This window comes from Marmota monax, unplaced genomic scaffold (assembly GCF_021218885.2).
Source record: "Marmota monax isolate L192 unplaced genomic scaffold, Marmota_monax_Labrador192_F-V1.1 WCK01_AAM20220418_F8-fsc00004, whole genome shotgun sequence".
Lineage (NCBI taxonomy): Eukaryota > Metazoa > Chordata > Mammalia > Rodentia > Sciuridae > Marmota > Marmota monax.
Window position 1 is genome coordinate 13,249,169 of NW_026692881.1, and position 21,648 is coordinate 13,270,816.

The 21,648-nt window shown below is 42.0% G+C and overlaps 1 protein-coding gene across 1 annotated transcript in view; it reads right to left on the bottom strand.

Annotated features, from left to right (window-relative positions):
* Positions 1-2,901: 2,901 nt before the first annotated feature.
* Pik3ap1 (phosphoinositide-3-kinase adaptor protein 1) overlaps positions 2,902-21,648 on the bottom strand; it is a 116,043-nt gene continuing 97,296 nt past the window's right edge. Inside the window, exons 14-17 of the mRNA XM_046450545.2 lie at positions 20,739-20,894; positions 13,745-13,815; positions 12,346-12,464; positions 2,902-5,900 (exon numbers count right to left, since the gene is read on the bottom strand). Of these exons, the coding sequence (XP_046306501.1) occupies positions 5,843-5,900; positions 12,346-12,464; positions 13,745-13,815; positions 20,739-20,894 (404 nt within the window). The 3' untranslated portion in view covers positions 2,902-5,842. The remainder of the gene's footprint in view (positions 5,901-12,345; positions 12,465-13,744; positions 13,816-20,738; positions 20,895-21,648) is intronic.

Genomic DNA, 21,648 nt, shown 5'->3' on the forward strand with positions numbered 1-21,648 from the left:
CAAAGGTACCAGAGTGATCTTTCTAAAAGGAAGCCAGATTATATCACTCTCTTGCTTAAAACACTACTTGAATATTGAATAAATTATGGAATCACCACTAAGGTTTTCATCTGCCAGACACTATTCTGAACTCTTCACATATTGATTGATTTGATCCTCAAAAAATCCTATGCAACAAGTACCTTTACTATATTCACATTACAGAGGCATTAACAAGCACAAGTTAAGTGGGCTTGCTGCAAGACCAGACTATGAAGTCTGATCCCATAATCAGTCTTTTTCTGCTAATGGATTATGAATTATACGCCATTTAAAAAAGTGAAATATTACCTGCATGGATTGGCATGGACTGGTATCTAACAGGTACTTACATCAAGAAAAAAATAGAGCATGATTTTATTTTAAATGGTAGTATGTTTGTTTACCTGTAGAAAACAAGCTGAAAGATTATGACCCAAACCACAAGTGGTTAATGTTCTACTTTGTACATGCCTGTAAATGTTAGTATGTTTTTTACAGTGTGCATGACTGTGTAGGTAACCAGGGAAGGGGAGGAGTTTCTTGCTTAAAGGATAAAATCCAACTTCCATAGTCTGTTAAAATGCACCTGCACAATCAGACCCTAATTCATCTCCCCAACTTTATTTCCCACCAGTCTTCATCCATGTGAAGAACATGTTCTTTATAGTCTGTGCCTTTGTTTTGGATATTCTCTTAATCTAGAATCTTCTGCTTTGCCTTGTCATTTGACACTACTCTTCTAGGCCTAGTTGAATGATCACCTCTTCAGTGAGACCTTGCATAATGCCCTTAGGAATTTGAGCATCCCCTCTTTGGGATTCTAGAAGCATTTGGCATATTATGTCATAATTACTGGTCTATTTCCATTTCCTCTTCTATACTGTAGTCAGACCTTTTTTTGATGGTAGGAACTTTTTTTTGGTTGATCTTTGTCTTTGTTACCACCTCCCCTCCCACCCTGTACTAAAGATTGAACTCAGAAGAGACTTGCACATAGTATGCAATCATGCACTACATCCCAAGTCCCTTTTAAAATTTTATTTTGAAACATTGTCTAAGTTGTGCAGGCTGGACTCAAACTTTCAGTCCTTCTGCCTCAGCCTCTTGAGTAGATGGGATTGTAGGTATGTACCAGCACACCCACTCATTTATCTATCTGCCCCAGCTACTAGGATAGTGCTGGACACACCATATACATTCAACAATTATTTGCTGAATGAATGAGTGAAGACATTAACAAGTGAAAAGTCAAATAGCCTAGCAGGATTTAAAGAATGCTTTCTAGATAGCATAAGAGACATCACAAGGCAGTACAAGATTAATTGCTGTATGACTCGTACATCAGTAATTGCTATAGAAATCAGAGAAGGCATCTTATTCATCTTTGTATATCTTCCGAGCACCTAGCTGGTGACTTGCTCATAGGGGAAGTTTGGTAAATGCTGTGTGAATGAATAATCACAGAGCCTTTGAATGAAGTGATAATGGGCAATTGAAGAACAAGCAGTGCAAGTGCTGCATTAAGATGGATGAGTAGTTTCTTAAACATCCATCACCAGCTTCCACAGATCTGAGCCATAGCTCTTGCTGGGTTTTGTGGGGGAAATTGGGTTGGCAAATGCTTGGAGGTGTAGAGGACACAAGAAAAAGTATAAATATTATAAGTAAAAAGTATAAAGTATTCATCCAAGAAAGATAGACTTAAAACCAGGAAACTTTACATACAACAGAGAACAAGAGTAATAGTACAAAAAAGGATGTGCACAATATGTAGCCAACAGATGTTACATGAGCATTAAGAGCAATGACCATGAGAAAAGGGGAGACTAGTGGTGTATTTGGGAAAGTATAATAGAGGGCAGGGCTTGTAAGGTCATTAGCTATTGAGCCTCTACTATGTGTCAGGAACTCTGGTAGGTTATCAGGGAAATGATGTTGATAAATGGCATAAGGTGATAATAAGTCTGATAGCAGCAAGTGTGGAAAACAGGAATAGGAAATAAAGGAACTGGTTAGAGGAAATGAAGTGTGGCTTCAGAGATCCTTAGAACCTGATGATTTCATAGCTAAAAAGGGGGCTCAGGAGCACCATCAAAATTAGGATTGTTTTGCCAAAGTAGGTAGTAAAAAACATCAATATATCTTATTCCACAAGATTTTTCATCTAAATAAATGAACTCCCTCATGCCAAAATAGGGAAGGAGGGAATGGCAGTGAAATGGCTGTACAGCCACTTGTAATTTTAGTAAGACTCAGTTTTGGTTAAAGAGCTTATGACAGGTAAAATAATCCAGAAAGCCACAACAGCAGCATTCACATAATAAAAAGATCCTTGGGCTGGGGATGTAGTTCAGAGGTAGAGACCTTGCTGACCATGTGTAAGTACCTTGGTTTGATCCTCAGCATCCTCACCAGTTAAATAAGGAAATCCTTGCCAGTTAAATAAGACTATCTCCATGCTTCTTCAGAATGAGAGATTCCTCATCTTTTGCCTTAGACTTGAGCTTACAGAGTTTCATGGACTTATATCTCTCCACTTTATGATGATAAAACACAGAGCCACATAGGTGAGTCATGTGAAGCCATCAAGTTAGGAACAGACTAAAATCAAAACTAGGCTTCCAGACTTCCAAGCCCACATTCTCTTCCCTACACCATGCTCATACTATGTCCATGAATAAGACACTTCTCCCACACCATGGGGTTCAATGAGCTTTGGAGGGCTAGCCTAGACATCTATTTTTTGCTGATTCTATGAGAAAATGAATTCCAAGTTGTATCTCAAAATATGCATTTCAACCTCCCACTCCTCCTTTTACCACCCTGGTGAACACAGAATCTGGCCAGCAGGAATGAATGAAGACCATTTCACACTCTTAATAACTTGCTTGGAAATGAACCAAACAAAATTTATTTATCCAATCAAAGAAAATATTTATATAAGCAGATTTCTTAAAATTAGGGATTGATGTTTAGGATAAATCTTAGAATTATCCAAATTAACTACTTGTCTTTCTCAAAAATAAATATTACTAATGCTTCCTCCACCACGCAGCTGTAAAACTACACACTATTCGCTGAAGGAGGAGCAGGAAAAAACAACTTTTACTTCCTGGAATGTGGGAGAGGTATCTAAAAATCCCAGCTATTAAAATGATACTGGACTGATTAGGATCTTTTTTGTTAATAACAAAGCAAAGAAAAAAATGAGGGTTGGGTAACATGACTTGTAAAAATATTCATTAAAGTCATCTACATTCCATCACTTTGTGTAATTATGGCAAAGCATAAGGGTTTATTCACATCATTAAATAAGTCAAGTTAAATTATTTGACAGCAACACAACCTCTTGTTCAGAATCTCTCAGTCTTATACTTTATGGCTTATTTAGTTGGGTTATCTGCTCCTGGCTTTTAACATAACATGAAGGAACAGTGCTGGCCTAGTAATTGGAGGCCAGTCTACCTTCTAAACAGGGGCAAAAGTAATAGCAGTGAATATGACCAATTCCTTCCCTTTCTATTAAGCCAGTCTGTAAAATCTTGCAGAAGAACGGTGGAAGCAGAGCTGTCTCCGAAAGCATCATAGAGAATACTCTGGAACAGTCTACTTAGATACTGCTTATAGTTTAGTTTCTGATCCTCATGATATTCACAGTCTATGGTTTTGTCACATAATGTATTCCTAAAAAGGTATACAAATGCTTTGAGTATGTGGAAATTAAATAAGTTTATGTTATAATGTGCAGTTTTCTTTTTAGAAAATAAAATTTTCTCCTCAACATTAGCAAAATTCTTTGATAACACACTACCATTTTTTAATCTAGATACTTCCTTCTTTTATATGCAGCTAACCAGTTTGGATATTCAATGAGGATCCACTGAGAGCCTAAGACTTGTCACTTATGACTGGGTACCTCTGATCAGTTCCAACCATGTCTAAAGTGGGCCACATTCATGAGACACAGGCTTCTCATCAGCATTTTCATTTTGTGTCTTCTACTTATTTTAATATAACAAAACACAATAAATAATAAAATATTGCACAGTGATGCTAACACCATTGGCCGATATAGATTTTACCATGTTATTTGGCATTCAAAAAGAGGTTTAGAGGTACTGAATATTTAAAAAGTATCTCTTATCAAAATCAAATATTTTTTAGATAAAAGACTGTCTATAAAAAACAGGAAGAACAACCGTATCGATATTGTAATTTCTTATTCTTTTTATCTCACATACTTCTGTTTCTCCCCAAGAAGTGATAAAGAAAGCAAAGGGACCTTTGAGGGCCCATTCACAGAATGGCTACCATGTGCCAGGCGCTACACAAGATAATCGGTGCAAACATTTTCAATATGGTGTGGCCAATATTGTATTTTATATCAAAACCAAACAAAACCTAAGACTCCTCCAGAAGCTCCCAACTTCAATAAGAGTTCTTGTTTGCTGTGCTGAAGAATGAGATTGAGAAAGAACCTTTAATTATTAGAAAAGGATCTGATAAAACTGTATTTAAATGGCCCATTAATGATGTGTTTTTTATATATCTGTGAGGGATTGGAGAATAAGTCTATTCTCTGGTCTGGTCTGAAACCACCAGATTTCTGATATTTTTAAAGCAACAGTTAAGATACTGATTTTACTAAATGTTTAAGCATCATTAAGGATGTGAGCTTTAAAGGTATACTTGTTTGATGGGGACTCAAAACTCATGACATATTTAAGTCTCTACACAAAGTCTCTGCACAAACAGATTTACCAAGCCTGGTTTAATAAGTCTGGAAGAAAATAGACAACTATTACTATTTTAGATTCTTTCTCCCTCTTTAGACTCTTCAGCAGTGTGGGGGGGGGCGGGGGGGAAGCCAAGGCTCTTCCTATCTCTTTATAGCCAGAACTAAGACTTAGGAAGACAAGAGAACAAGAAATGGGCTCCCTGGAATCCCAAGCTTCTGGTTCTAACCACTTTCAGTGGTTCCCTGGCAAATATCACTGTTTTGAAAATATAAATTTCTAAACTGAAAGAGCTACTTGGTAGTTCCATGCCTTGAAGATATGGAAGAGAAAAGCTTCTAGAATGCCAATAATCAGTTGCTGGTGAATTTCTACATTTAGGCATTTCTTGAAGGAAAGAGGGACTGTCCTTTTGGATGGAGAGTGTAGTAACCTAGAATCAGCAGACCCAGATTCTAAACCTTCCTCTTCTTCTAACCAACCAAGCACTCTTGGTTCTAGACTTGTAGGGGACCCCAGATTTGCCTTCTGTATAAGAAGAATTAGGACTAATTTTTTTCCAAAGTCTTTTTCGGGTTATTTGTATATGACTAGTTCTACCACTCAAACACACTCCTGAACATACAGGAAAGTAGAAGAATTATTTTAAATTAGGTCACTTCTTTTCTTACTTGAATACTGAAAGTCTTATACTCCCTTCTAGAAATTAGACTGGACTAGCAAATACATAGGGACTAATACAAGTGCACTGCCATATAATCACTTATAAAGTACATTTCTGATCACTCTTGTTAGATTTCTGATATGAGAGATTTGAGATAAGTGTCCTGATTGAGTCTTCATCCTTTTGGCAAACAAGAAAGAGGATCAAAATACTTGATGATGGTGAATCAAGTCCTTGGTTTTCACTTCTTCATTCCTCTTCAAGGATAACCCAAGCCAGCAGGGTTGCAACAATGTCAGCAATGAGACTGGATCTTAAAGTCAGCAGTCATGCCAGAAAACTCAACATGAAGTCATCATTAACAGGCTGGAAATTGCAAGTCTTAAAAGTCCGGCAGCAAGGCAGGTCTTAGGAGATGGAATCAGCGACCTCTGGGTGGAACAGGTGGAGGAGGAAGAAAGTTCTCTCTGGCTGGAGGTCTGAAATGAAAGATAAAGCAACTCTATTTTAGAAGTAACATGATTAAATAGCTCTTAGGCATCCATGATTTGTGGTAAACTTTGTGTAATATACAAAGGACAGATCCCTCAATTAATGAAACTGGATCCACCCTGAAAGTGTCTGAGTGACATGCATGCCAGCGGTGGCTCACAATCCTGGCTGCACATTAGAATCACCAGTGGAGCTTTTAACAATACCAATTCCCAGGTTCCATCCGAGATGCATCCCATCATAATCTCTGGAGGACATGGCTCAAGCATTGAAACATTTTAATAGTGTCCCTTCTGTAACCACCTGTATTAACTACATCTTTTATTTTCTGATGTTTTCCCTCTTGGAGTCTTGTCGCCCTTGGAGGAACTGTTTTCCAGGGTTAGCTGGTCCTGACTGATTCACAAACAAGATACCCATCTGCAAGCACCAAGCACACTTTTATTACAAACCACCTCATCCACACCCATATCCATCCATTTCCTTGGGGTCATTATCCAATCTGGATTTTCCCCAGGGTCAGATATGAGATAATTAGGGAGAGCCAATGCTCCAGATCCCACTAGCAGATCCTAAAACAGCAACCCTATCTCACTCATTTCTTCCTATGGAAACCATAATGAAAGCTCCTGCCCAAGTCTTCCCTTCATTCCCTCTGCTTCCCAACCAACTCTGGTGCTTCTTGGTGTGAGCACACACCCCCCCCCCCCCCGCCATGCTGTGACATGTTCCCTGCTCTTGGGAACTATGTTTTTTCAGTGGCCATTTTCTCCTGATATGTTGACCTTACCACACCTAAATAATAATGAAACCTAGATCTTAAAACACCAGTGATTCAAATAGGCAGCCAGGCAGGAGCCCACGTGTGGTAGGGAGGCCTGCTGAGAGAGGAATTGAGAACTTAGTCTGCTGCTCAGAACCACCTCCTGTGGGACCATTAGGTCTTATTTCAACTCTGCATTTGCTTTCCTAAAGCCTCTCTCCGTGTTATGCTGGAAGGTTTTTGTAAGGTCCTAAATGACACTCCAGGTAGACCAGGGCGAGTCTATTTACAGACAGGTTCAATGATTACAAATGGCATTTCCACATGTGTGCTGTAAAACCAATATTTAATTCTCTTGGAAGCAAGTCAATAAGTCCAGAAAGAGAGCTTTGTCAGATGCTGTAATTGAACTGTACTACCCGGGAGTTGCATACTCGAGGACTGAATGAATCAATGAGTAAATATTTACTAAATGTCTCCTGAATATTAGTTTTACGTAGGTCAAGGAAATGAAAACGGAGCTGGGAAGTGCAGGGCCACTTCAGGAACAAGGTAGAAGTAGCAATGAATAACCACAGAAGGACCTCTTCCTGCCCTGCTCCCTGAGATAGATGGTTTTGTGTTTTTTGTCGCTGAGTAACTGAACTTTATCCAGTGAAAGTGAAAGGGTGGTCTGCTCCCATTCTCCCCAGCCTGCCCTATAAACTGTGTGTTATAAGAGAACAATGAAGGTTGAGAAACCCTCCCTCCCCAAACATCTTCCCTCCCTCCCTCCCTGCCTTCCTTCCTCTCTTTACAAACATTTGCCTACCATGCATGTACTCCTGCATGTGGTATGTAGCAACAAGTAAAATGGGCATGAATCTGGCCCTTAAGATACTGTAAATGTGTAGATGAGACAGACAATAGCCCAACTCAGATACTCTGTTGAGTGTTTTGATAGGGGAAGGTAAGAACATACAGGAACATCTAGTGGAGACATTTATGCACACCTGTGTGTATGCAAATTCAACTTCTCTGAGACTGTCTTCTCATCTGGCAAACAGAGTTAATGACACCTACGTTAGAGTATGTGTGGCATAGCAATGACAACTGGAAGCAGACAGCACAGTTTGGGGCTTGGAGTAGGCACTTGAGAAGTAAAGCTAAAAATTTCACTATGAGGATGAAAGGTTAGTCTAAGATCTTTTCCCCGGAAGACTGGTACTTTTATCTCCCTCTACAAGACACAGTTCCCTCCCAATGCCTCTCTCTCGTTCTGCTGCCACACGCCGCAGTTGGGTGGACCTGCGAGCATGCCATATCATGCTTGCAGAGCTTCCATGCTCATCTACTGTGTTTCATTCTGATGAGCAACTCCTGGAACAGACTGGAAACCCCATCTTGGAGAAAGGGACTTGTACACGTATTGGAACCTGGGGGGTAGAAAGGTTCTAGATCCAAATGGGGGAGTGGTCTGTGGAGAGCCTGCCTCTCCAGAACACTGGGAAGCTGAAGTTGGAGTTGACTGATCAGAGACATGTAGGCATTGGCCTCTTTCTCCTCCCTGTTCAGGGTGACAGGTCACTTATGAAGACTTTGGTTCACACATCGTCAGCACTCAGTCCTGAGGTCGGTTAATGTTCTTTTAAAATAGGGCTCCTTTCTGGTATGCCTTTGTGTGGTCATTTACTCTATTTAACATAATTTTTAACTTCCCTATTAGTTAATATGTAGCTGTGTCCCAAGTCCACTCATTTCCTGACCTCTCCAGTCCCTCGTTGGATTTCCACAGACCTTGTTCAGTCAGAAACTAAAGGATTAACTCATGGGGCTGTAGGAGGCCTCCAGAAGCAGGTTCTGGTTATATAGGTCACAGGCTTTTCCTTAAATCCAAGTGTTGGTTAGTGATGGCAACTCACTAGTGAATGGCCAAATAAGTTCAAAACAAAAGGGAAATACTTAGTGAAAGTTTTCCTTTTTCCCCTCAACTGTGACAGGACATTACCTACGCAGAGCTGACACTGTCCCACCCTAAGGGGTCTAAGGAGCAAGGGAAATACCAGGCAATGTTACACCACACCTGCTCCAATCCTCACCACCATCTTCCTTCTTTTCTTTGTCTCTTCAAATAAATGTACTGGGAACTCACAGTAGGTGAGAGCAGAAGCTCCTTCTACTGTCTGTAAACCACCAGCACCATGGTGGGTGGCTTGATGGCTGTTTTAAGGGCTTAGGAAGTCCAACCCAAGCTGTTACAATCCATCCATCCATTTACACAATAAATATTTACTAAGTTCCTAATACACGCCAGTGTATTTTTAGGTATTTAAGTGCATCCCAGTTTCCCCTGTGTCGGGCACCAGGGGAAACATCTAAAAAATTAAATCAAAAGTAGTTTTTCCTCTCGCAAGGTTCACCATCCACTTGAGGAGACAGGGATGTAATAAGGGTTGCAATGTGGAATGTATTAGAATAGAGGTATTTGGGGAAACAAAAGTAGAAACACTCTGCATGGAAATATCAGGGAAGGCTTCCTAGAGGAGGTAATGTTTGGACTGAGTCCTAAAGGATGCATAAGCAGAGACTGGAAGGGACTAGAAAGACAGCTTCCCAGGCAAAAGGAACAGATTGAAGAAAGAAAACAGTACAAAATAACACAGATTTCCTAATGGGTTGGAGCATAGGTGAATATAGGAGAGGAGTGGGACTTAATACACAGACTTAAATCCGAAGGCTCTTAAGCCAGGAAATGACATCATCAGCTATTTCTGTTCTAGAAAGTGCATGCTGGTTGCATGTGGAGGAGGGACTGACGAGAGGCAGGGAGGTAGGTGTGGGCCTACAAGATGAACTTAGGCACTGGCAGATGGGAAGGAGAGGGTGGCTCTGAGAGCTGACAGAGTAGCAGAATGGGCAAAGTCTGGAGTGGGGAATCTTGAGGAGGACTCTTGGGTTTGGGGCTTAGAGAAGAGAAAGAATGACACCACAATCCCAGACTGGGAATGCATGAGAAGGAGGCAGCTTGGGCCCAGAATGTTTGGTAGGCTGGTGAGCTCAGTTTTGCACAGGCAGTGTCTGACATCCCTGTGGGGCATCTGGGTGGAGATCCCCAGTCAACATCAGGAGATGAAGATGGAGATGACAATGGAGGTATGGAGGCTATCTGCTGATGGCAATTCAGGCTCTGGGGATAAAACGTGGAGTGAGCCCAGGATTGGACCAGATCTGGGATAGTGTGGGATCAAGGCTGTACTGGACAGTGCAGCTTGAGTGGGAATGGTGGTTCAGGAGAACAAGGGCTGAGAGCAGTCGCCCATTCCCAGATCTGAGAGTGAGATGGGGACATACAGTCAGCCTCTGCAGCCTGCCAGAAGGTCAGTCATCCAAGCCATTCAGGAGAGGAGCTCACTTTATTCCCTGCTCAAAGTTTGCCTCATTTTATTATGAAAATACATGCTTACAATATAATTGCATATTTGCAAATGTTATTTCACACCAAAAAAAAAATGCGTGGAAACCCCAACTTCCATCAATTACAGGTTTCTTTGCAAATGCTGTCTCTTTAACAAAGAGTATTTTTCCCCTTTTCCTCCCATCATTTTCACAACATTCTTTCAAACTCCCCAAATATAATTCATCTGCCATCGCTTTTTAGGTTTTAAGTGCATCCCAGTTTCCAGTCTCTAGTTTCTGGAACCTTGATCACTCTCTTTTTCTCTTCCATAAACAAAATCCTACAATCTTTTATAGCTATAGTTTCAAGCTTGACAACTCTTTTTCTCTCTCTCTCTCTCTTTTTTTTTTAGTTGTAGATGGACACAATACCTTTACTTTATTTATTTATATGTGGTGCTAAGGATCCAACCCAGGACTTCACACATGCTAGGCAAGTGCTCTACCACTGAGCCACAACCCCAGCCCAACTCTTTTGTTTTAACACAATTAGACAACTGCCCCCAAAGTCCTCAGCCTTCAGGAATAAAAGGTTTTGGATCTTGGGTCTCCTCCCCTGACATGGAGACTTTCTTGACACAGTGACTAAAAAACTGTGTCCTAAACTGGGTGTGTTGGCACATATCTGTAATCCCAGCAACTTGGGAGGCTGAAGCAGGAGGATCATGAGTTCAGTAACCTCAGCAAAAGCAAGGCACTAAGCAACTCAATGAGACTCTGTCTCTAAATAAAATACAAAACAGGGTTGTGGATGTGGCTCAGTGGTCAAGTGCCCCTGAGTTCAACCCCCATTTACCCCCTCCCCCCAAAAAAAACTGTCCCAGAGTCAGTTATGCTCAGGTATGTCACACAGACCAAGTCTCCACCCAACTTCAAGCCCCAGTTTCTGCATCTGCAAAATGTGATAACATTAAATATCCATCTCTTAGGGCTGTGGAGAGAATTAAACAAGATAATGTATCTACTGTGTTTGATATAAAACCTGCCACAATAAATAATGGCATTTATTACCATAATGGCTCTTAATAAGGTGCTTCCACAATCACCAGCTAAATTTTCAACCAATAGAACATAATACAAATTCAAGAGACTGGACTAGATTATCACTCAGGTTCCTTGTTGAGTGGTGATATTCTAATATGTGCCCTCTCGTCCACACCAGAGAAATACACCTGTCGAATGTGGTGCGGCTTGGGGCTGTAGGATGTTTGAGAGGCAGGTGTCAGTTCATAAATGTTGCAAAAGTGGTAAATAGCAAAGGAGAAATGGAAAAGCACAAAATTGGCCTCTCTTTTCAGAAAATTAGAAGAAAAGCCTCCTGGTTACACTTCCCTACAAATTCCACTAATGAGCTTTATGTTAAAGTTTCAGAATGTACAAAAACATCCTGGGTTTGTGTGTGTGTGTGTGGGGGGGGGTTCCTCCTTTCTTATCCCCTGCACCTAGCATATTATATTTTAAACATCAAAGAATTAAATTCCTAAGACAATTAAAGACTTTTATTCCCAATGGCTCCTTTCTGTATTGGTGGACACACTAGCTAGCTTTGACCACTTTTTCTGTTACTCCACAAAGACTATATAAGAAGATTCCTACCAGAGGTCCAGTACCAAATGCAGGAAGACATACATCAGAGCCTAGTATATTAGTCACACTCTTTATGCTAATGCTCATCTTCAAATCTCCAGGTGTTTGCTCTTCTGCATAAGACATACTATTCATATTTTTGAACTCTTAACATAGGCCATGAACTCGATCCTTATAACTCAGTGAGAGACTTCTGATAGTGACCACATTTTATAGAAAAGAATATTGAGCCACATAAAAGTGCAAAAATTCATCCAAGCACTGAATTCATCAGCTGGACACCTGGCCCCAGGAGGGTAGCTCCGGAGCCATGTGCACGCCTAACAGGCCAGTCTGCTTCCTCCTTCATTTCATTTCCAAGTCCTTCTTATCTCCTGTTCCCAAAGGCACTGTCCCCACAATACAGTCAAGTGAGTTCGATATTAAGGACTTGGATTCTAGCCAAACATAAACTTTATTTTAAGAGTTGACATCTGTCAATGAATTTCATTTATGAAGTAGTACATTTGCTACTTAAAGTATCTGCAACTAAATAAAGTATCACCTAAGTTAATGAAAAACCCACTGCCGAAAAAGCTGGCATTCCAGGTAGCTCTGTTCCCTGAATCCTACCCTTCCCTGATATTTCATATCAGCTTCAATGTTACCTCTGGGAGGCAGCTCGAGGAGGCACCCTGGGAGGCCTCTCAAGGGGAATAGTAAGTGGTCCATCCATTTGTGTGGGGCCCGGACTACGACTTCTAGTAACTTCGAGGACTTCATTGTCCTACAGCAAAGAAAATGAGAAAGACAGGTGAAAATTACATTAAACCACCCACATAGCTGGACACCCATATCCCCACCACCCATCAGCCCTTCTTGGGCTTTGACTGTACAGGTGTCTATAAACTGGTAATCAACCCCAAAACACCAGGCAGCTTTTTATGTCTTCCTGGAGTAACTGAAAAAGATAATCTGGCCCAAATTATCACAAACTCCTAGACTTTAAATCCTCATTGCTTAAAGGAGGCCAGAAATGGCCTCCTTTGACCTGTTCTCAGGAGATTTCAGAGTTGGTGGTGACGCAAGTGGTTCCAGCTGCTCCTCCCAGCCACCGGTCACTAGATCAGGGTACACAACCTGACCCAAATTGGGCCAACTTGGAGTGTGGCCTCAGCCTAAAATTCCTCACTGCCCAGAGGCTTTCTGGGGACTGCGACACTGCACATATGGAGAAGCAGGAAAAGCCAGAGTACAGGAGAGAAGAAAGCCAATTTGCACAAAGAGGCAGAGACCAAAGAGCATTTGGCTCTGGGACACACAGGACACACACATTTGGCCCTGTCCCTCTGGCAGGCCTTGCAGCTCCTGATCTAGGCCCCTGCATGATCCCTGCCCCTGAATCTCCTGAGACTCCCCAGCTGCTTCCCACAGATACCCCTTTTGGCTTAATTAGTCTGAATGTTTCTGTCCTCTTCCTTCCTTCCACTCCTCCCTCTTCTCTTCCTTCCATCATCCCTTCCTTCGTTTTAAATTGTGGGAAAATTCACATAACAGAAAACCAACCATTTTACAGTGAACAATTTTGCTGTCTGTCTAGTTTCAAGACATTTCAGAGCCAGGCATGGTGACACACATCTGTAATCCCAGAAAATCAGGAGGCTGAGGCAGGAAGATGGCAAGTTCAAGGCCAGCCTGAGCAACTTAGTAGGACTGTATCTCAAAAATAGGAATAAAAAAGGCTGGGGATGTAGCTCAGTATAGAGCTCACCTAGCATGCATGAGGCCCTGGGTTCAATCCCCAACATGGGAAGAAAAAAATTTTATCACCCCAAAAGGAAATCGTGTAACCATTAGTGCCCATTAAGCAGTTTGTCCCCATTCCCACCACCCCTACCAACCCCCGGTGGTCCTTCTGTCTCTCTGGATTTGCCTCTTCTAAGATTTCATATAAAATGAATCCTCTAATATAAGACCTTTTGTGTCTGGCTTCTTCACCTGGATTTCAGTCTCTTGCAATGAAACAACACCTAGCACAGATAGATGGGTGGGAGTCCCCGTTCTCACCTCGTTGTCACCCTCCATCCCGCTGCTCACACTCAGGAGGCTCCGTGTGCTGGATCGGTTACTTGTGCTACCTAGAGGGTAAAAACAAAATCAGCCAGACGGTTGGATTCTCTCGGGAGGAAAGGAAATGCAGAGCTCTAGCATTTATTTATTTTTATGGAGAGAAACAATACATAAGCTGTGAACACAGGATTCTTCCAAATGTGTCCATCGTATGCCCTTTTATCAGAGTTCAGTTTTTCTTTCAGCAGGACATGAAATGGTTCACTTTTTGACGACCACTCTTGGCTTAATAGCTGCCATTGACTGAGGGCTTACCACATGTTAAGTGCTTCAGAAACATGATTGCCATTTAATTCCCTTGAAAATCCTATTTGATAAGAGAGCTTTGATTTGACAGGCAGGGAAGTAGAGGTGGTCTCATTCTAAGTTGCTCAGTATCTCTTGAAATCTGCAAGCTAGTTTTATTGCTGCAGTGCTCATTGAGAAAGTCCAGGAAATGAGTGCATGAATCTCACATGCATACACCCCTTGTATTAGTTTTTTTGTTTAGTTTCATTGTGGTTCTGGGGGATCAAACCGATCAAATCTCACACATGCTAGGCAAGCATTCCACCACTGAGCTAGAGCCCCAGCCCCACATACCACGCTAATTAGGGGAGAGACACCTGGATGAAAAAAAAAAGGGGGGGGGGATGGGGATGTAGGTCAGTGGTAGAGCACTTTTCTGTCATGTGCAAGGCCTTGGGTTCAAACCCCTACACCATAAAAACAAACAGAAAAAAAATGCAAAACACAAATTCAAAAGTATAATCTAAGCTCATGGTAGAAACTGTGACTATGTGTGTTTACGTGTTTAGGTTTTTGAGTTGGGAATTTATCACAACTCTGTCATTAGATAGCACTACCCAATAGAACTTTCTAGAAATGTTCCATTGTGGGCTATCCAAAATGGTAGCCAGTGTGAAACATGACTAATGCATCTGAGGAGATGAATTTTAAATTTTATTTAGTTGTAATTAACTTCACTATAAATACCCACATGTGGCCAGTGGCTACTGTACTGTCTAGTACAGCATTAGAAGCTGCCTAATCACATGGTGATCTAGCAGTGAAGAAGGAAGAGTAAGAGTTAATCAACTATTTTGCAAGAAGATTTTAACTTTGATTTACCAATAATGCCACTGATCATATCACCAGATCTTAGGTTTGCTGAGTTTCCTCTTAAAATAGGTCCAAATCATTTTAGTATGCAGGTAAGTAGTCTTAATTTTGACCTGCTTATGGTATCAACTTCAACCTAATTTATTTAGATGTTAGCTGGAAAAGAGTTGGTTAGTTGTAATTTTGGATTGCTTCTTAGGATTTTTAAAATTTGTTTTAATTAATTATACATGACAGTATATGCACTTTGACACATCATACATAAGTGGAGTATAATTTCTCATTCTTCTGGTTGTAAGTGATGTAGAATCACATCAGTTGTGTAGTTATATATGTACATAAGGTAATAATGTCTGATTCACTCTATTATCTTTCCTACCACCATACCCCCTCCCCTCCTTTCTCTCCCCTCTACCACCTAATCCAAAGTAACTCTATTCTTTCCCAATGCCCCGCCATCGTGAATTAGCATCCACATATCCGAGAAAACATTCAGCCTTTGGTTTTGGGGAATTGGCTTATTTCATCTAGCATGATATTCTCCAGCTCTATCCATTTACTGGCAAGTGCCACAATTTCATTCTTCTTTAAGGATGAGTAATATTCCATTGTGTATATACACCACATTTTCTTTATCCATATATCTGTATATCTAGGTTGGTTCCATAGTTTAGCTATTGTGAATTGAGCTGCTATATACATTGATGTGGCTGTGTCACTGTAGTATGCTGATTTTAAGTCCTTTGGGTATAAACTGAGAAGTGGGATAGCTGGGTCAAATGGTGGTTCCATTCCAAGTTTTCTGAGGAATCTCCTTACCGCTTTCCATAATGGTTGCACCAATTTGCGGTCCCACCAGCAATGTCTGAGTGTACCTCTTTCTTCACATCCTCATTAACATTTATTATTGCTTGTATTCTTGATAATTGTCATTCTGACTGGAGTGAGATGAAATTTTAGAGTAGTTTTGATTTGCATTTCTCTAGTTGCTAGAGATGTTGAATATTTTTTTCATATCTTTCTTGATCAATTGTATTTCTTCTTCTGTGAAGTGTTTGTTTAGTTCTTCAGCCCATTTATTGATTGGGTTATTTGGTTTTCTTGGTGTTAAGTTTTTTGAGTTCTTTATATGTGGGATTTTTAAATTTCAAATAATGTGGCAAAATATATCTGTAAACTAGGAAATTAAAATTTGTTTATTAAAGAACATGGGATCTAAAAAAACGAAGAACATGGGATCCTGTCCCTATCTACCAGAACACTGTCCACCTGGCCAGAATGTCTTTATATCCCCATTCCCCCTGGCTCATTGCTGTCCACAAGTCTAAAACCTCCTCATCACTGACAAATGTCATCAAAACCTCCCCCAGATTCCTCCAGCTAAATGCAACTCCTGGGCCCTGGGCTGCCATCTGCCTGCCATCTCCCCAGGTCATTCATGATTGAGCATCACATTTCTCCCCAAAGAACCAGACTGTTGTTGTGAAGGTTATCTGTTAGCTAGCAGGAAGTAAAAAGCAATCATGGCTACTGGCCCCATAATTCTGGAAATTCATACATATGTGCTCCCACTGTCCACTCCCTTGGCATCTTTAAATCTTTAACCCCAATGTTTAGTTCCAAACCTCAGCCCCCGGATTCAACTGCCCAGCCCTGTCCCCTCTCTAGGCTGATGACTCTGGCCCATATCTGCCCTGAGTTGAACAGTTAGTAGGAGGCCCTGGCCCCACCCCCCCATCATTTTCAGTCTTGCCAGGGGTTAGGAGAGCAGTGCCACCCCTTACCGGGTCCCGTCATCAGGGAAGAAGGATCAGATGAGCATCTAACTTGTGTTGTTTCTGTATTTTCTCTCCTCTATTACAAACCCCTAAAGACAGGATCTGGTTCTGTTTTCATCTTTGTGTCTCCAGCATGCAGTCAGCTCAGTTTGCATAGAGCTCTGCTCACTATTTGGTGGATGAATGAATGAGGAGGAAAAGGAAATACATACAGTGCAACTCTTACGAAACCTGGACCAAAAAGTCTAGGAGAAAGACTCTCTGCAATGGAACTTTTGTTCTCTTAGACATAACACTAATATCTCGGGCCTAAATTTTCAGTTCTAACCAGAATTAATCTGCAAATGTTTTTCTGTAGTTCCCAAAGATGGCAGTTATTTAGCTCTAAAAATAGAGCTAGTTTCAGGATGTGACTGTGGAGATAGTTGATGGATCAGAGTCCAGACACCCTCATACTTCCTCTCTGCCCTGGGAGTTATTTTCATCTGGAAGACAGGGTTTCCCCAAGATTGGAGCACAGGAAGAGCCAGGCACACTGGGCATGGTGATGCACACCTGTAATCCCAGTGATTAGGGAGGCTGAGTCAGGATGATTGCCAGTTCAAAATAGCTTTGCAACTCAGCATGACCCTGTCTCAAAATTAAAAATAAAAGGGGTTGGGGATGTAGCTCAGTGGTAAAGCACCCCTGGGTTCAGTCCCCTGAACCAAATAACAAGAGAGCCAAGCACAGTGGCACATGCCTATAATCCCAGCAACTCAGGAGACTAAGGCAGGAGGACTACAAATTCAAGGCCATCTTGGGAAACATAGTCTCAAAATAAAATAAAAAAGGGCTGAGGATGTTGCCAAGTGGTAGAGTGTCTCTGGATTCAATCCCCTGTGCTAGAAAGAAAAGTCAAAACAAGACTCATGTAAACCAAGTGGCTTGGGAGGCTGAGGCAGGAGAATTGAGAGTTCAAAGTCAGCCTCGGCAACTTAGTGAGGCCCTAAGCAACTTAGCAAGACCCTGTTTTCAAAAAGTAAAATCAAAAGGCCCAGGGATGTAGCTCAGTGATTGAGGGCCCCTGGGTTCAATCCCTAGCTACCTCCTACCCTCCCAAAAAAAGAAATCAAGAAAGGGTAAATATGATTAAAGTTCAAAAATATCTCTGCAACTTAGCAAGACCCTGTCTCAAAATAAAAAATAAAAAGGGCTGGGGATGTAGCTCAGCAGTAAAGCACCCCTGGGTTCTTTAAGTCCCCAGAGATACCTCCACATTCTTGCACAGAGACCCAGGACAAGTTGCCTAACCTCTCTAAGTCAATTTTCTTATGTAGAAACTCATGACATTGTGGTATAGGATGAATTAGATCATGTGGTAATGCCTACAAAAAGCAAGCATTTGATTCATGGCAATATTTTTCCTCATCGTCTTCAATTTCAAGGTAACAGGCCAACCTGTAGGAACCCCAGTGAAACTCGCCTCACGGTATCCATGCCTCTGTGTGCCCCATTCCTCCTCACTGTGGGCTTTGGCCAATGTAACATTAGCAAGTGCAACTGATGCAAGCCAAAGCCTGATAAGCACTTGCACAAATGGGACTCCTCCTCTTGGAATGTTCCCTTTCCAGATTGTGTTGCCCTGTAAGAAATCCAGGCTATTGAATTAAAGGCTATGTGGAGGGAGGCCCTGGAGGATAAGAGGCCATCTTGGATGTTCCAGCGGATTGCAGTCACATGAGTGACCCCAGCCAATGCCACACAGAGGAGGTATGAGCCATTCTCTCCAAATATGCTCAAGCTATGGAATCAGGCATAAATAAGTGATTATGTTTCAAGCAACTAAGTTTGGGCGTGGTTTGTTACATAGCAGTAGATAATGGAAACTATAAAAAAGGAACTGAGTGTCACGAATAGCCACAAAATAGCATACAATCCATTAGTCTGTCATTTAGTAACATTTTCTAACTGATGAGTAGCCATCCCTGGACAATAAACCACTACACAAAGTAAAAACTACAGTCTATTCTTTCCATCTTGTCCTAACCCCAACCAATTTCAAAGTAAAACATGTACATAACCTCTTTTCAATTATAGTACCCTTCATATGAAATGGGGACTTTGCATTTGTCTTGTCAAATTTCCAGCTGTCAGTCCCCTCCCCAACTCTGGAATACACTGTCCTCACCAGAGCTTGCTCTAACATTTTTCTTCTCCCATGTGTCCAGAGCAGCACTCTCTGCCCCTTGCTTCCTCTGCCACCTGAGATTGCTAGGAAACTCTTTCCCATTTCTGAAGTTGTTGGAATTCCCAAATGGCCTGGTGGGGATGGGGAGGGGTGACTACACATTATCACCCCCACTGTTAATAGAGAGATTTTCTCCTCTGTACAATCTAGACTTCCCATGTGGTAGTGTTTAAGTTTTGGGTCTATTTGGACAGGTAATGGTGGCAGGAACCTTAACCTGAAAGAGACCAAGGGCTGGGTTCTACTCCCACTTTTATTTATTTATTTATTTTTTAAATATTTATTTTTTAGTTGGACACAATAATTTTATTTTGTTTAATTTTTATGTTGTGCTGAGAATCGAACCCAGGGCCTCGAATGTGCTAGGCAAGTGCTCTACCGTTGAGCCACAACCCCAGCCCTCTACTCCCACTTTTGATGCTCTCTAGCTGTGTGGCCTTGAACAAAAATTTTTTCTTTTCTGGGTCACAAATAACCCATCTATGGAATAAAGAGGGCAACTAGTTCAGAGATTCTTGATGTAGGTCCACGGATGGGCAAAATTAGGATTGTGAGTGTGTGTGTATGTGTTTGTGTGTGTGTGTGTATATGTGTGTGTGTACAGATGTGTGGATTTCTCTGGAGAACAGATCCATAACACATATTGGATTCTGAAGGGGGTTGTGATGTAGAAAGGATTAAGAACCTCAAATTACATGACCTTCCTGCTCCAACATTCATTTGGGGGTTCTCTGACTCACATCTAAGGAGACATGAGTTCTGAAATTCAGCTTCTCGCTGGCTCTTTCATTGCTTTTCTAGCTATTTTAATAACATGGAAATGTATAAAACGAGAGAAGCCCAACCTATTGGGCTTGTGAAGCCAGTGTGTCTGGCGTAGGCTAACACAGTCCTGGATGAGAAAACAAAGCTCCCAACCCCTGCCCGCCTGCTGGCAGGCAATGTCTGCTGCAATTAGACTCCTATTCAAGCTTTCAAGCCAAAAGAAGACATTTCCTAATGAGATTCTCAACCACCAGTAAAGCTGGAATTCTTGAATTTGAGTCCATTGTTCTCTAATGCTTCTGATCTTGCACCCTTGCCTTCCCCTTAGCATAGCTGGAGAAGCAGCAAAATAGGGGTCAAGAATCTTGGCTCTGGATCCAGATGGGAGTTCAAATTCCAGCTTGACCCCATTAGCTTCTCAACCCAGGACAGACACCAAGCCTAGAAGTTTCTCCTCATTAAACAGAGGTCGAAGTACCTATCTTATAGAGGTTTTGTGAGAATGAAATAATCTACAAAAATGCTTCACATATGGCCAATGCTCAATAAATGTTAACTATTATAGTTAGGTTTTGCCATTTATAAAAAGGAAGAGTAAGGCTGAGACTGTAGCTCAGTGACAGAGTGCTTGCCTTGCACTTGTGAGGCCGTAGGTTCGATCCTCAGCACCACATAAAAATAAACAAATAAAATAAAGGCATTCTGTCCATCTCCAACTACCAAAAGAAGAAGAAGAATATCATGCAACCTGGCTTCACAAGATAAGAAGAAACCTCACAGGCTAACCATGCCCCATATTTTACACCTCTCAAAACCATATGAGGGGGCTGGGATTGTGGCTCAGTGGTGTAATGCTTGTCCAGTATGTGTGAGGCTCTGGGGTTTGATTCTCAGCATTGCATGTAAATAAATGAATAAAATGAAGCCCATCAACAATGAAAAATACATTAAAAAAAAAAAAACATATCAGGCCCCAACTGAGATCTCTGGGCTCATAACGGAATGTCTCCGAAGGTGCCGTGGCTCCGGCTGGAGTCCAGCTGGGTGGGCTGCTTACTCGCTGTGCTGGAGGTACTGTCCGTTTTCCAGTCTCCTCGTCTCAGCTCTGTCCTTGGGGGGAAGACGCTTTTCCTGGGGCCGCTCTCATAGACTCCAAACTCCACTTTTCCAGGCAGGTGCTGTGAGTGCCGAATGGGGACTGTGATCTCCAAGTCTGGAATCAGAGGAAAGAGAGATGAGCTTCCAGAGGGCAGTCTGTCACTTGCCAAACTGCTCATGGCCACCTGCCTCCCATGCCTGAGCCTGGGGGTGCCCAGAGGAGGGGCTGGGGCCATGGGTTGTTCTCCCCGCCTACTTCAGCACTGGACTTCCAGGGAATGCTAAGTGGCCAAGCTGGGAGACAGAAGGGCGGGGTAGTCAGACTTGAGAGAGGCAGAGAAGCACTTCCTCAGCAGGGAGTGGACAGAACATGCCGTGGCATCCCAGCCCTGACGCATAGCAGCTGTGCAGTGCATCACGCAAGTCAGTCAATCTCTCTTGAGTTACTCCCCTTGTCTGAGGTGGGGGTTATGTAGGGATTGGCAGTAATGACAGGCCATCCTATGCACAGGGCTCAGTTCTAAGGGGCTCCATATTTGTAGGTCACTGAATCCCTACAACACCCAAGAAATCAATGGTATTATCATCGGTCCAGCAGAACTCTGGGTCCAGGGGCACCATCTGGGCCTCGTGTCAAGCAGCTTCTCAGCTGTTGGTGTGCTGTAGAATCTTACACTCCTGAGGCTCTCTTGGTTACAAGGGTCCAGTGGAAGCACCCAACCAGGTCTGGAGCCACTTGGGCAGAGAAGAGCCAGGCATCCAGGCATGAGCCCCAGGGTCCCAGGGACCACACTGATGTCACATTATTTTTTTTCCATCTTAGCTTTGTCCTACATTTTTAAAAATCATCTTTTAAAGGGAGGTTCCTG